General features: G+C 33.6%; 1 protein-coding gene across 4 annotated transcripts in view; it reads right to left on the reverse strand.

The window, feature by feature from the left end:
- Positions 1 to 15,792, reverse strand: part of LOC138817019 (mitochondrial adenyl nucleotide antiporter SLC25A24-like) — a 51,267-nt gene that overhangs the window by 22,953 nt on the left and 12,522 nt on the right. For all 4 annotated transcript variants that reach the window (XM_070007384.1, XM_070007383.1, XM_070007381.1 and 1 more), the window contains exons 3-6: positions 12,626 to 12,713; positions 9,549 to 9,660; positions 7,342 to 7,500; positions 4,998 to 5,150 (exon numbers count right to left, since the gene is read on the reverse strand). In XM_070007384.1, coding sequence (XP_069863485.1) covers positions 4,998 to 5,150; positions 7,342 to 7,500; positions 9,549 to 9,660; positions 12,626 to 12,713 — 512 coding nt within the window. The remainder of the gene's footprint in view (positions 1 to 4,997; positions 5,151 to 7,341; positions 7,501 to 9,548; positions 9,661 to 12,625; positions 12,714 to 15,792) is intronic.

A 15,792-nucleotide genomic window follows, 5' to 3' on the forward strand; every position in this document is an offset into this window, starting at 1 on the left:
ACCTCAAAAATCAATGGCTTTTCCATATGCCAATAATGAGAAGACTGTGGCTAAAATAAGGGGAAAAAACTCCTTTTATAATAGCCCCTCCAAAAAATAAAATACCAGGGCTAGAAAGGTGGCTCAGTGATAGAGTGCTTGCCTTACATGCATGAGGGCATGGGTTTGACTCCTCAGCACCACGTAAGCAGAAAAAGCTGGAAGTGGTGCTGTGGCTCTAGCCTTGAGCTGAAAAACTGAGGGACAGTGCCAGGCTCAGAGTTCAGGCCCCATGAACAGCAAATACATACATACATACATACATACATACATAACATACATACATACAAAATAAAATACCTAGAAGTTAACTAAAGAAGTGAAAGACCTCTATGATGAAAATTAACTTTTAAAAACCTGAAAAAGGAAATTAAAGCAGAACTAAGAAAGTGGTAAAAATCTCTCATATTCCTGAATTGGAAGGATTAACATCGTGAAAATGGCAATACTGCCAAAGGCTATATACAAGTTCAATGTGATACCTATCAATATTCCAACCTGATTCTTTAATGAAATAGAAGAAGCAATCCAAAAATTCATATGGAACAATAAACTACCCCAAATAGCAAAAACAATCCTTAGCAGAAAGAACAGGGCTAGAGGAATATCAATACCAAATTTCAAACTCTACTACAAAGCCATAGTAATCAAAACAGCTTGGTACTGGCACAAGAACAGATCTGAAGACCAACAGAATAGAATCTGAAGACCCAGAAATTAATCCACAGATCTACAGCCACCTAATCTTCGATAAGGGAGCTAAAAAAAATAGAATGGAAGAAAGACAGCCTCTTCAGTAAATTATGCTAGCAAAATTGGTTAAACACCTGTAGAAAACTAAAATTTGAGCATTATATATCACCCTGTTCCAGAATCAACTCCATATGAATCAAAGACCTCGAAGTAAAAGCAGACACACTGCAAACATTACAGGAAGGAATAGGGGAAACTCTAGGGCTCCTTGAAACAGGTCAAATTTTCTTAATGAAGACCCAGAAACACAACAAGTCAAAGAACGGTTGGACAAATGGGATTGCATGAAACTACAAAGTTTCTGCATGGCAAAGGACATACAAGCAAGATTAATAGAAAACCCACAGATTGGGAGAAGCTCTTCACTAGCCATAAGACAGACAAGGGCCTTATATATATATAAATCATACTTAGAACTCAAAAAATTAAATCCCCCAAAAGCAAATCCTCAAAGAAACAACTTCCCCATTAATAAATGGGCTAAAAACTTCATGAGATCTAGCCATAAAGGAAATGCAAATCAAAACAACATTGAGATTCCACCTCACCCCAGTTAGAATGGCTAGAATCAAGAAATCTAATCACAACAGATGCTAGAGGGGCTGTGGCCAAAAGAGAACCCTACTGCACTGCTTGTAGGAGTGTGAACTTGTTCAACTACTTTGGAAAGTAGTATGGAGGTTCCTCAAAAGACTCTACATACAGTTCCCCTATGACCCAGCAATCCCACTTTTGGGCATTCACAAACAAGGCGATACTAAAGCTACCAGCACAACTATGTTTATGGCAGCATTATTTACCATAGCTAAGATATGGAACCAACCCAGATGCCCCTCAGTAGATAAATGGATCAAGAAAATGTGGTATATATACACCATGGAATTCTATGCCTCCATCAGAAAGAATGACATTGCCCCATTTGTTAGGAAATGGAAAGACTTGGAAAAAAACTATTAAGTGAAGTAAGCCAGACCCAAAGAAACATAGGTCCCATGGTTTCTCTTATTTGCAATAACTAGTGTAAGTCTAGGACAAGTAGAAAAGGTCAAAAGCGATGTACATATGACCAGATAATGATGTTAAGCGAAATGAACCACAAGATATGGACACAAGTGGTTTTTTTCTTTCTTGCTATTGTTTCTAACGTATTTATAACCACGTGATTTTTTTTTGTTGCTTTGTATGTCCCTCCCCCACGGTATAACCCGTTTTCACTGTATTTGATGTTGGTATAATTTGGGGATTGGAAAGGAAAAAAAAATTGTTTAAATAGGGATACGGTTTAACCCATTGCAACAATGAGATGTATAAGACACTATGTCGAAAAAACAAATTTTACAATTTAGGCGGGGCGGCGAGGGGGGAGGAATGTAGTTGTGGAGATGGGAGGGAAGGGATGGAAAAACAAAGGAGGAGGCAATAATGCTTGATAAGAAATGTACTCATTATCTTGCCCGTGTAATTGTAACCCCTCTGTACAGTATTTTCACAATAAAAAAAAAGCAATATACTCATTATCTTACTCATGTGATTGTAACCCCTCTGTACAGTATTTTCACAATAAAACACTTATTAAAATTTTTTAAATGACCATATAAGATGATGTTAAGTGAAATGAACCCCAAGATAGGGGCACAACTTGTTTTTTTTTCTTTCTTGCTATTGTTTTTAATGAAGTTAAAATGTACTACGTGACTTTTTTTGTTTCTTTTGTATGTTCTTTCCCCATGATATAACCCATTTTCACTGTATTTGATGTTGGTACCCTTCATCTTATATATACATTTTTCTAATTTGGGGAGGGGAAAGGAAATAACAAAATGCTGAAATAAGAATATAGGTTATCCCATTGTAACAATGAGATGTACAAGACACTGTTGAAAACGAACTTTACAACTTGGAGAGATGGAGGAGTTGGGCAGGTAGGTAGGGAAGGGATGGTAGAGGGAAAAGAGGAGGTAACAATGCTCGATAGGAAATGTACTCATTACCTTATGTAACTATAACCCCTCTGTACACTATTTTTATAAACACACACACACACACACACACACACACACACACACACACACACACAACGACTTAAAGAGAGACTTCTCTGAAGAGGAAATAAGAATGGCCAATAGACACAGGAAGAAATGCTCAACTTCTCTAGCCATAAAAGAAATGCAAATCAAAACAACATTGAGATTCCACCTCACCCCAGTTAGAATGGTTATAATCAAAAAATCTAATAACAACAGATGCTGGAGGGGATGTGGCCAAAAGGGAGCCCGACTGCATTGCTGGTGGGAGTGTAAACTTGTTTATCCACTTTGGAAAGTAGTATGGAGGTTCCTCAAAAGACTCCACATAGAGCTCCCCTATGACCCAGCAATCCCACTTCTGGACATTTATCCAAATGATCACAAACAAGACCATACTAAAGCTACAAACATAACTATGTTTTTCACAGCATTATTCACCATAGCTAAGATAGCTCCAAATCCTTTTTTTTTGGGGGGGGGGGTCATTTGTAGGGCCTGAACTCCGAAACTGGGCAATATCCCTCAGCTCTTCAGCTCAAGGCTAGCGCTCTACCACTTGAGCCACAGTGCCACTTAGAACTTTTTCTGCTTATGTGGTGCTGAGGAATCTCTGCAAGCACTCTACCACTGAACCATCTGCTCAGCCCTCACCATAGCTAAAATATGGAACCAACCCAGATCCAGATGTCCCTCAGTAGATGAATGGATCAAGAAAATGAGATGTATAAGATATATATATATATGGATATGGATATATATATATATATATGAATTCTATGCCTCCACCAGAAAGAATGACACTACCCCATTTGTTAGGAAATGGAAAGACTTGGGAAAAAAATTATATTAAGTGAATTAAGTCAGACCCAAAGAAACATAGGCCCCATGGTTTCCCTTATTTGCAATAACTAGTATATGTCTAGGGTAATCTTACCAGGCAAGCAGAAAAGCTCAAAAGCTATGTACATATAACCATATAAGATGACGGTAAGCAAAATAAACCCCAAAATATGGAGGTTTTTTCTTTGTTGCTGTACTACTGACTTTTTGGGTTCTTTTGTATGTTCTTCCTCCTATGGTTTAACCCCTGTTGTCACTGTATTTGATTCTGGTGCCCTGCATCTTGTATATACATTTTTCTAATATGGGGAGGGGAAGGGAAATAACAAAATGCTGCAACAAAGATACAGGATGACCTATTTTAGCAATGAGATGTCCAAACATTGTATTGAAAACAAACTTTAAAACTTTGGGGAGGGGGTAAGGAGGTAGGGACAGAAGATCCAAGAAAACAAAGGAGGGGGTAACAATGCTCAATAGGAAATGTCATTACCTTACTCATGTAACTATAACCCCTCTGTACAATATCTTTACAATAAAAAAGGAATATTTGCTGATGAAAGCAATACTTGTTGAATAAAAAAGAAAATCTAGTTTTAGTAAGAAATATTTGTTTTAAAGATGTAAGCCCAGTTTTCTATTCATCTATCTACTTGTTTTTCAACTGTTTGAATCAAAAAAAGATATCATAAATATTTTATATTTCCTCAAAATTTTGAGGCTCTGTGACCATGTGAACAAGGTTCTACAAAAGAAGCATTTGAAAACCATATGCTAAAAATTGTTTTAAAAGAATTATCACAAGATTCACAGTAATAAAGAAATATTGAGAAGCATATAGACCACTCTTAGACTCTTACATGACACAAATAACATATTTTAAAATAGACCCATATCATGTCAAGATAAATTACTTAAACAAAAGAAAATATTAAACCAATTAATATATTTTAAAATTCAATGAACATTTCTCATATGTTCAGTACTCCACTGAATTACATCATTAATCCTGGATTCATTAACAAATGAACTGGAACTAATGCAAAGTATTCTAAGTATTGAAATGTTTTATGAGCATGTCCTAGATATGACAATGAAATTAACAGAATTAAAGAATTATTATTACCCATCAGTCATCATAATATAATCCATGGACCCTCTTCCTTTTAAACAATAGCAATATGAAAGCACAAGTAATCAAATGACAATAAAGTCAATAATATTTATGAGCAACTACTCCTTTTTTATATTCATTTGGTCTTTCATGAAAGTCTAAAATTTTGAAATTAAAACTAAAATTTGATCCTCATTTCAAATTTCACAGCCAGTAGATTTTACCTGCTCATAGGACCCTATCTTGATTGCTGTCTCCGGTGCTATTTTAAAAATATTCATACCATTTCCTCGCCAAAGAGAAAGAAATCCTCCTTCTTTTACCAACTGCCGAAACACACTAATCAGTCTCATTCTCCTTGTCTGTAAACTGTAAACCTAGAAATGAATAGAAAGTATATTTTTTAAATTTACTTTGCTGATATCATTTTTATTACTAATAAAATTATTATACAGTATATAAATTCATTATTTTCAACACCAATTTATATTTCTTTGGTCACACATAAAATCGATATATTAATATTTTCATGTCCCCAAATACATACATTAATAACAGTAGTCACCCCCATGCATGGATTTGCATTCCATGATTTCCAAGATCCAACTATACTAAAGTAAAATTACACAAATAAACCATTGGCTCATTTAAATTGCATGCTGGCTGTACTGAGCAGAATAAAAACATCAACTAATGTCAATCTCTACCTTGCCCTCCAGGGTCATGAACCAAACCTTTGTCCAATATATCCATGTTGTACATAATACTCACCCATTCATCACTCAGTAATCAGATCTATTGTCACACTATCATCACAGTGCTTATGCTCAAGCAATTCTTATTTTATGTAAGAATAATCCCAGATTGCAAAAACAATGATGTTGGTAATGTCATATATACCAAAAAGGCATGAAAAGGGCTTCTTTTACGTGAAACAGTAAAAGTCATATAAGTGTTTGTTACAATATTGTTATAATTGCTCAACTGTATTACTAGTGTTGTTAAGCTTTCACTGTGTTTAAGTTATAAATAAGAGTTTATCACAGACATGACATATAGGGTAAAATGTAGTACATACAAAATTTGGTACTATTTGAAGTTTTAGGTATACACTGGCAGCTTGGGAATATTTCAAATAAAAGAAGATTATTACTGTTAATCTAAGACTTCAATGGAAAGAATAACTTAAATAAGGAAGACATGAATAACTTAACTACCAGAGAATCTCACAACACATTGTTGCTACTAACATATTGTAACATTAATAAAGAATTACTGAGGTATGCACTGAAAAAAGAATGAATGAAAATACATGAACTTTCAATACAGAATACTTTTAGCTATCAAAATATTATAGATTAAATTGTATCTTTCAAAATTCAAATGTTGGAGTCTTAACTTTTATTCTCTCAGACAGAACTTTATTTGCAGATAAGGTCTTTAGAGATGAAATCAAGTTATGATGAAGTCATTAGAGTGGGCCCTAATCTAATATATAACCTGCATCCTTAAAAAAAGAAATTAGAAGCCAGGCATTAATGGCTCACCCTTGTAATTCTAGCTACTCAGGAGGCTGTGATCTGAGGATTGCAGTTGGAAGCCAGCCCAGGCAAGAAAGCCCGTAAGACTCTTTTCTCCAATTAACCACTAGAAAACAGGAAATAGAGTGGCTCAAAGTGGTAGAGTACTAAGCCTTGAGCACAAATGCTCAGGGACCGCGCCCAGGCCCTGAGTTCAAGCCTCATGATAAACCAAAAATACCTGAAATTGGACATAAACATAACACACAGAGAAAAAAATGTAAATATATAGAAAGATCATGACCATCCCTAAGTCAAGAAGAGAAGTCTAGGAGATTCCCTTACAGCCTTCAGAAGGAATCCTGCTGATACCTTGATTTTAGACGTCTAGCCTCCAGAGTTTTAAGTAAATTTCTGTTATTTAAGCCAGTTCGAGATACTTGGTTATACAATTCCTAGCAAAGGAATAAATGAAGAATTCTGGTCATTTTAGTATCTGCCTTTATGTCTTTCTGGACTTTCCTATTTTCCTAATGTATTATTTTATGATCAAAAAAAATATTTTTAAGAATGCAAAAGTTAAAACATGGGGCTTGAACTCTGGGCCTGGGCCCTGTCCCTCAGCTCTTCAGTTCAAGGCAAGTGCTCTTCCACTTCCACTTCCAGTTTTCTGGCCATTTAATTGGAGATAAGAGTCTCATGGACTTTCCTTCCCCTGGCTGGCTTTGAACCAAGATGCTCAAATCTCAGCCTCCTGAATAGCTAGGATTACAGGGTGAGCCACCAAGACTCACATAGATCTTTCATTAATCCTCTCTGAAAATACAGGCACACCTCTGACATTCTTCAATCCAAGCAAGTTAAGAAACATTAATCATCACAGAAACCAAAGGAGTTTAAGAAACTTAAAAATCTTCTCATATTAAAGTTTTTTCAAAAAAAAACTTAATGAGAAGTAGGATAAAATCTGACAAAACATTTCTTTTGAAAATTATCAAGTACTCAAGTCATTTTAACTCTTGAGGGTGCATAAAATCATTCAAAATACCTGCATCATGATTTTCAAGCGGTCAAAAGGTGCTGTGAAGGTACGTGCCACCGCACTAGCTATTCCTGCTGCTACCAAACGCTTCCACCAAATCCCAGTCCGCTTTTCGTGTGCAGTAAATTCATCTGGAATAGCTAGACTCTCTCCTATATCAACCATCTGAACAGGGAAAAAATAATGAGGCAACAAACTATAACATGTAATACAGTAAAAGGATAACTTTCTGCAAAGACCAACTATAACTTTTACATTAGGACCAAAAGTTACAGTAGTTCTATAAAACTCTAAAGCCAAAGGAACCAAATGCAGAATGAGATAAGGAAATAGTTCTTAAGCAAAATGCAAAGTTACAGACTACTATATTTTTATGGATTAATTACCAAAAACCAACTATTTCTGTTCAATTGAGAATATTCATGGACAAGAAAAGCAAATAAACAGTAGACAAATGACATATTTAAAAATTGCAAGTCAAACTCAGGAGTCTGAGATCTGAGGATCACGGTTCAAAGCCAGCCCAGGCAGGAAAGACTGTGAGACTCATATCTCCGATAAACCACCAGAAAACCGGAAGTGGCGCTGTAGCTCAAGTGGTAGAGTGCTCGCCTTGAGCTGAAGAGCTGAGGGACAGCGCCCAGGCCCAGAGTTCAAGCCCCACGACCGACAAAAAAAAAAAAAAAAATTGCAAGTTAAGTATAACAGGGTATTAATACTTAGGGTATTAATACTTAACTTCTGTGAAACAACCAAGACAAAATAAAAAATGTTCCTCAAAAATAGACAAAGGATGCAAATAACATATAAAGTATCAACCAACAATTCTCTGAAAAGATCTTTAAAATGTACTAAGAACTGAAGAATAAGATATGACTTCAGACCTAAAACAATCATATTCACCTCCAATATTAGAAAATTGAATTATGACAAGCAACAAATAGTTAACAGGAACCTTACCTCAGTATCACCTATAAAAAGAAAAAGAAAAGAAAAATAAACAAGAACCTTCACATACTATTTCTGGAAGCAGTCAGTCTAAGCTATTCTGAGAATCAATACAACAATGGTTCATAAAAGCACAAGGGCATGACTTGTTGATTGTTTAAGAGCAAACACAAAATCCTAAGTTCAAATCCCAATACCACCAAAAGCAAAATATAAAAAAGATTGAATATTTTAGCAAAAAAATGTACAAATGCATAACCCATTGACTCAGAAAGCAACATTAAATTATTTAAGGTCCATAGGAGATAAGCATTTTTCATGGTTAGAGAGTTGAAAAAAACATAAGATGTTTATTACTATGGGAATTAAGATGTGATAAATGCATAATATGTAGTACTTAGAAATCTGGTGTGACCTCTAACACAATACTACCTATATAAACAAAAAATTTAACATATGAAATAATACTTTAACTTTCCTAAAATTATACAATTATATGAAAGTACATATTATACTTATCATTGGTGCTTATTCTAATATCTTACATCTTCTGCTTATTTTAAAATGCATTAAGTAATGGAATTATCTGGTCCTAAAAACATGTATCACTGCCTCCACTATATTCTTTAGGAAACTAAATCACAAAAGGGTTTCTATAATTAGTGGGTGGCACATATGGACTTCAGCCTTAGGCATTCTGACTCTGCTGTTTTTCTTCCCCTCTGCTGTCAGTGGAGAGAAGGCAAAGTAAATGAACATGTTATTAACTTCACTCCACACCTCAGAGCTAAACAAAATTTTTAATGTTTTGCCTTGTAAAATCTTGTTTATTCCTTTTAACCTCAAGTCAAATAAAAAAAATGATCATGTGGACCATATATTTCATCTTTTCTTACTCTAAAATTCAGAACGCTTAATATTTGACTTCACGTTTCCTATGACAAAAGACGATTCTGACATATCATATCTGTGAAAAAATTAATTTTCATTTTTGTAGGTCAATCTGGTTACATCACAGTACAATTAGCATAATTTTTAACACAAATTATGGCCTTTAAGGAAATATTTATTTTAACATGTTGGCTTTGGCAAACAAAAAATTGTTGTTCATACATTTATACATAAAACACTAGTAATGCTTACTAAATTAGTACAATATTATTAGGAGGGCATATTGTCACTACATTGCAAGTATAATTGGAATTAAATGGCAGTAATTGCTATGACACTAAAAAATAAGAATAAGAACTACAAAGTACTTTTACCATAGAACGCTTCCAGAAACGAATAATTTGATTGATATTTGTTGCAGGATGAAGTAAAAAGTAGTATTTCCATTCATCCCAGTCTAATGTCATTGTGTCATCAATGTCCATGCTGAAATAAAATTTAAAACCACATAATTTACAACACACATAACAAGCTAATCAATATGTCCTAAATATTTATTTTGAGGCCTCTGTTGGACCTCATGAGCATCTGTTTTTTCATACTTTCTTTAATGGACTTTATCTTTTAGTTCGAAAACTTTAGAAAATATGAGATGATGATACAAAGAATTACAATATATTCCCTTTCAACATTTCTATTTATTGAAAGATATATCTTTTATAGCACCATATAATTAGATCTTGTCTACAGAAGCAGTCAAAAACAGGTTTATGCTTTCAGTGCATTAAAACATCATATTGAATGATAGAATTAGATAAACCACAATGTTAAAAAATAAAACAGAATCAGAAAAACAAGCAAGGAATAAAAAACAACAATCAATTCTTGATTTGAAAATTTGAGGTAATAGTGTTAGATACATTCAAAAGTACAAGTGTTTATCTTTTCATGAATTATCAAATGTATTTGGAAATGAACCAAAAGAAACTTCTATATAAGTAACAAAAATAATTTTAAAAGCAAACTCAACAGGGTGGGCATGAGTGGCTCACACCTGCAATCCTAGCAACTCAGGAGGCTAAGATCTGAGGATCATGGTTCAAAGCCATCCCAGGCACAAAAGTGTGTGAGACTCTTATCTCCAATAAACTACTCAGAAAAAGACAGAAATAGCACCGTGGCTCAAGTGGTAGAGTGCTAGCCTTGAGCAAAAGAAGCTCAGGAATGGCAAAGTTCAAGCCCCACAACCAGCAATAATAATAATAATTATTATTGTATTATTATTATTTAAAAACTCAATAGAAGGGATAAATGAAGGAAAGACAAAGATGAAGAACTGGTAAATTTAAAAATATCTGAAAAACTGCCAGAGTGATACACCAAAAGACAAGAGCAGAAAATGTCCACTAAAGGAATTTCTGAGGAATATAATTCAGAAACAATGGAAAATATCTATAAAAAGCCTGACATGCTAGATCAAATGGTGATTAAATAAAATGCTAAATATAAATACATCTAAACAAATATGCTATATAAAGAAACAATTACAGTATCTATTTGTTAAGAGAAAAAGAACAAAAGAGTTTATAAATTAAGAGGGAAATGTTTGGAGTTAAAGGTATTCGTAAGTTTTTCTATTATTTAAAGTAAAGGTAAAGATTTTGCTTAGGTTTGGTCTTTAAATTTGTATGGTAAAATCTTAAGACTAACTACATACAGGAAATAACATACATGTTTCCAACCAGTAAAAATGAATTCGGAATAAAAAAAAAAAATTTTGACAAAGCAAGAAAGAAACAAAACCAATATAAATAGTAGGATGAATAGAAAGCAAAAATATATTAATAAAAACAAGCCCAAATACTGTAAATAATACTAATTGTATATATATGTACATACTAGATTATATATTAATTATACAAGTACATTGTACACATACATATTTATATGTATACATATATATGACCAAGAGAGTCACTAGACTCATCAGGCATAAAATGAATTGTCAAAGTGAAATAAAAAATTTAAAATCCAGATGTAAACTGTTCATTCAAACAGAAACCCTTATAGTTTGGATCTTGAATGTTCTTTGAAGGCCCATGTGTTGAAGCTTTGATTCCCAACTCATGTAACTATTGGGAGGAGGTTGATGCTAGTGGAACAAAGTTATGTCACTGGAGTTATGACCTTGAAGAGGATATTGGAACCTTGGCCCCGTCCTTATCTGGCCACCATGAACAACCTCCCCTGCCATGTGTTCCCACTAGGATGTATCATGCCACTCTAAGACTAAAGCAAAAGGACCAAATGAACATGAACCAAAACCTCAGAAACTATGAGCCAAAGTAAACCTTTTTTTTTTAAAAAAATTAGCTACCTCAGGTATTTTGCCAGTGTTAGAAAGCTGACAAACATAAAGGTATATAAAAACACTTAGTGAATGATGGCAAATACTGGTGTCGTATAAATTTGATAATAATAAATTTTGAAATTAATTAAACATTTCAATTATTATTTATTTTATAATTCATATGTTTTATGATTAATTTTATAATATAATTTCCATAATTAAATTTATGGTTAATATTTATTCATATTAATCAATAATTTGAAAATTAATAATTAAATTTGAAATTGGGTGAACCTAAAAGATTCGTCAAATACATAAAGCTAAAAATAACATTACTAAAAGAAAATGAAAACTCCTCATCATAGTAATAGATATCAATCTGTAAGTCAGGAACACAGTTTAACAACTGTTTTCTGCAACAATTAGAAAATACATATTCTTTAAGGACATAGGGAACATATATAAAAACTCCCACTATAGCAAAAAATCAAAAATCAAAGAAATACTATCATGTAGGCCATATTCTTTAAATACTAGGCAATCATGGTAGAAATTAATAATTTAAAAATCTCTTAAAATAGAAATGTTTTGAAATTTAAAATGTATTTAAGTTTAACTTGAAAAATTAAAATATCTGATATGAAAAAGAAAATACTGACTTAAATATTTAAACTTAGCACTAAGGTAAGATACAGCCATTTCAACCATTTCAGTCATTTTTTTCCTTCCAAAGAAATCTTTCTGAAAGCTTAAGAAACAGAACAAATGAATGTGCAACCGTTTAACTTAAACAAAACTATAAAGCTAGGAGCTCATTCTGCTCTGTCTCCCCATCCCTCCTCTCACATATATACAGGCAGAGAGCACCTTTAAGTACAGTCTGAGAAATCACTATACTGTGAGTATGTGCAGTTTCATTTGGAATGTTTTTGCAAGTTGCTTTCAAAAGAGTAGATGCAAAGTATAACAAAACTATACAAATGTGAGTATGTTTGTTCACAAAGCTGTAGAATAAGGGGGAAATGCCACAAATATGCCAATTTCTTTATGATATACAGCATAAGACAAACAAATAGTATTAAAATGAAGACAAAAGCTGACCTTTTTATAACGTTTTTTGCCTCAGCTTCAGAAATATCTATACCCAATGCCTTCACAGCATCAACTACTTCGGAGGCGTCTATTACTCCTTTAAAAAGTAAAAAAATATCAAATTAGAATATCCAAGAAGATGATGCAGCGAACATATGTTCAGAATTTTTAGGTCTATAATCCCAAATTCACAACTCTCGGCCTAAAAAAACCTAGAATAAAAGACTCTTTGCAAATATAGTATCAAAATTAAGTTGGTGGCAAAAGTTGTCATAATCTAATGAGGTTAATTCTTACTCATTTATTTCTACTATAGAGTGAATATTCTTATTTCCCTATAGAAATATTAATGTATGCAATTCACAGTAGTGACCAAGATACCTTTTCAAGTCCCACATAATGTATCATATTTATGCTATATTATTTCCTCAAATATAAATACTAAATTTAACACACTTCAAGTCCCAAGGGTTATGGATTCTTGATTATTATAACTATTGGAAACGATTGAAAAAGTTAATGCCAAAGTCTTATATGAGATGCATGAAAATAAAACTTTTCAATGCTTTATAAAAGTAAGCTTTTAAAAGACACCATAACTAAGACAGCAAACTCTTTTAACCCAACTATATCACATTAATATGAATCAACAAATATTTTTAATATAAAACTATTACAAAGTTCACTTTTGTGAAAGAAAAATGAGATAGTCCATATTTTCCTCAAACCTTGAAATAAAAATCTAATCATATCATTCCCCAATTCAAAAAGAAATCTTAATTCTGCTTTATGTAAAGATAATAGTTGAGGATACCCAATCTTTATAAATGAGAACAAAAAAAATAAAATAAATAAATAAATATGAGAACAATGTTATTTGTAAAAATGTTTAGTGTCCCCTAGCTGAAAACTAGGATATGACTACCATATTATATTCATCAAGCTACTATATGTTTAACCACACCTTAACTTTGTATTTTATATGAACCATATTTGCAAATGAAAACACTTACAACTGGTGTGTAAAAGAATTATTTAACTGGGTGCCGGTGGCTCACTCCTATAATCCTAGCTACTCAGAAGGCTGAGATCTGAGGATCACAGTTCAAAGCCAGCCCAGGCAGGAAAGTCCATGAGACTCTTATCTCTAATAAACCACTAGAAAATCTGAAGTGGTGCTGTAGCTCAAGTGGTAGAGCACTCACTTTGAGCTGAAGAATGCAGGGACAGCGCCCAAACCCAGAGTTCAAGCCCCACGACTGACAAAAAAAAAAAAAAAAAAGAATTATTTAGCTCATAGGAAAAAAAAAATACCTTCATTCATACACAGAATTTCAGACTCTGTAATTTAAAGTCCCCATCTGTTCCAATCTCTAGTCCTCAGCCTAGAAATCAAAGTTTCAACTGGGGAAGTTAAATTCTTTGCACATATCTCATTAAAGTGAAATATCACCAAACGTGCATCAATTCAATAATTTTTAAACATTTGATAATCAATAATCCAAATATCTACCATATTAAATGTGAGGGCACTGAAAGATTAACAAACACTAAGGAATTCAAAGTTTATACAGCTGTACTAATTACTTTTAAAATATGTAACATTGTACTAAATGTATGTTAACAGAAGAGTTAGAAATAAAATGCTTTATATAGGTAAATAAAGGAATGAGAAACAAGAGTCACAAATAAAATGCAATAAATGATAAACAGAGACCATTAAAGAAATAGAAATATTTCTATAAAAGGTACAGTATGAGCCAGGTGCTGGTAAATCACTCCTGTAATCCCACCTCTTAGAAGGCTGAGACCTGAGGATCATGGTTCAAAGTCAGTCATAGCAGGAAAGTCCATGAGACTCTCCAATTAACCACCAGAAAACCGAAGTGGCACTAAGTGGTAGAGCACTAGCCTTGAGCAAAAGCGGTCAGGGGCAGTGCCTATGCCCTGAACTCAAGCCCCATGACCACCACCAACAAAAAAAAGGGGGGAGGGGAACAGTATGATCAAGGCATACTTAATTGACAAAACTTATTGCAAGCTTCCATGGAGTAAAAGACACTAAAGTAATATCTTGGAGAAGTAGAAGGGTGTTCATTTAGAGGGGACACAAAAATGATGTTTCTGAGAAATTAGCAAAATCTGAAGGTGGCTTTCATACTGTATGTTTACCTTAGGAAGATTCATGGAGCTTATAATTATAATTTAATATGTTTACAATGTATGCACTTTGCCACACATGCTAAATGTTGCCAAAAATATTAATTGAGGCAGCTCTGACCTTGTATAGCAATTTCTCCTGTTCAGTGATCAAGCTATTACGTTTGCTCAAGAAACGCTTTCTTTTTATGTGTTTAAATATTGACTCAACACAAATCTAAATTACCTCTAGGCACAATTAAACTCTTCTTGTACTACTTTTACAGTAACTATCATTGTCAATCTTGTATGGAGCTATGTATGTGTTTTCTTTTTCTTACTCCACCTCAAACTGAGGTCCTAAGAAGTATGATTCACTGATACAGCTGATGTAAAGCAACATTATTTAACCTTCCTAAGCATTAGTCTTCTCATCTACAAAACATAGCTGCCATGAGGATAGTGTGAAATAAAAATAAGGTAGAGCATGTAGCTAGAAGGAACATCATAGACAGACAGGTACAGTAAACATTAGTTCCTTTCCTTCCATTTCCTAAATCCCCCAAAACTCTAAGAAAAATCTTGGAGGATGGAATTATGGGGTTTTTGTATTTCAAACGATTAAGCCAGGTGCAGAGGCTTAAGCCTGCAATCACAGCTTCTTAGGAGGCAAAAACTGGGGAATAATGGCTCAAAGCCAACAAAAGTTCACAAGGCTCCACACCAATGGCTGAGAACAGTGGCATGTACCTGTCACCCAGAAGTACTGGGGAAGCACAATGGCAAAGTGCAATGTTGCACTCCTGTCATCCCAGCAATACAGGAAAGCACAAACAGGACAACTGGAGTCTAGGGTACTCTGAGTATAAAGTGAGACCCTGAGCACAAAGGAGCTTAGCTCAAATATAGCCGACTGACTTCAAACCCTAGTACCACCAAAATAATGTTTCTATTTTTAAAATTTTTTACATATATTAGTTGTACAAAAGGGTTTCATTATATTTCCAAGCATGCATACAATGTATCCTGATCCAACT

This window comes from Dipodomys merriami, unplaced genomic scaffold (genome assembly GCF_024711535.1).
Source record: "Dipodomys merriami isolate MVZ:Mamm:240054 unplaced genomic scaffold, mDipMer1.0.p SCAF_7, whole genome shotgun sequence".
Lineage (NCBI taxonomy): Eukaryota > Metazoa > Chordata > Mammalia > Rodentia > Heteromyidae > Dipodomys > Dipodomys merriami.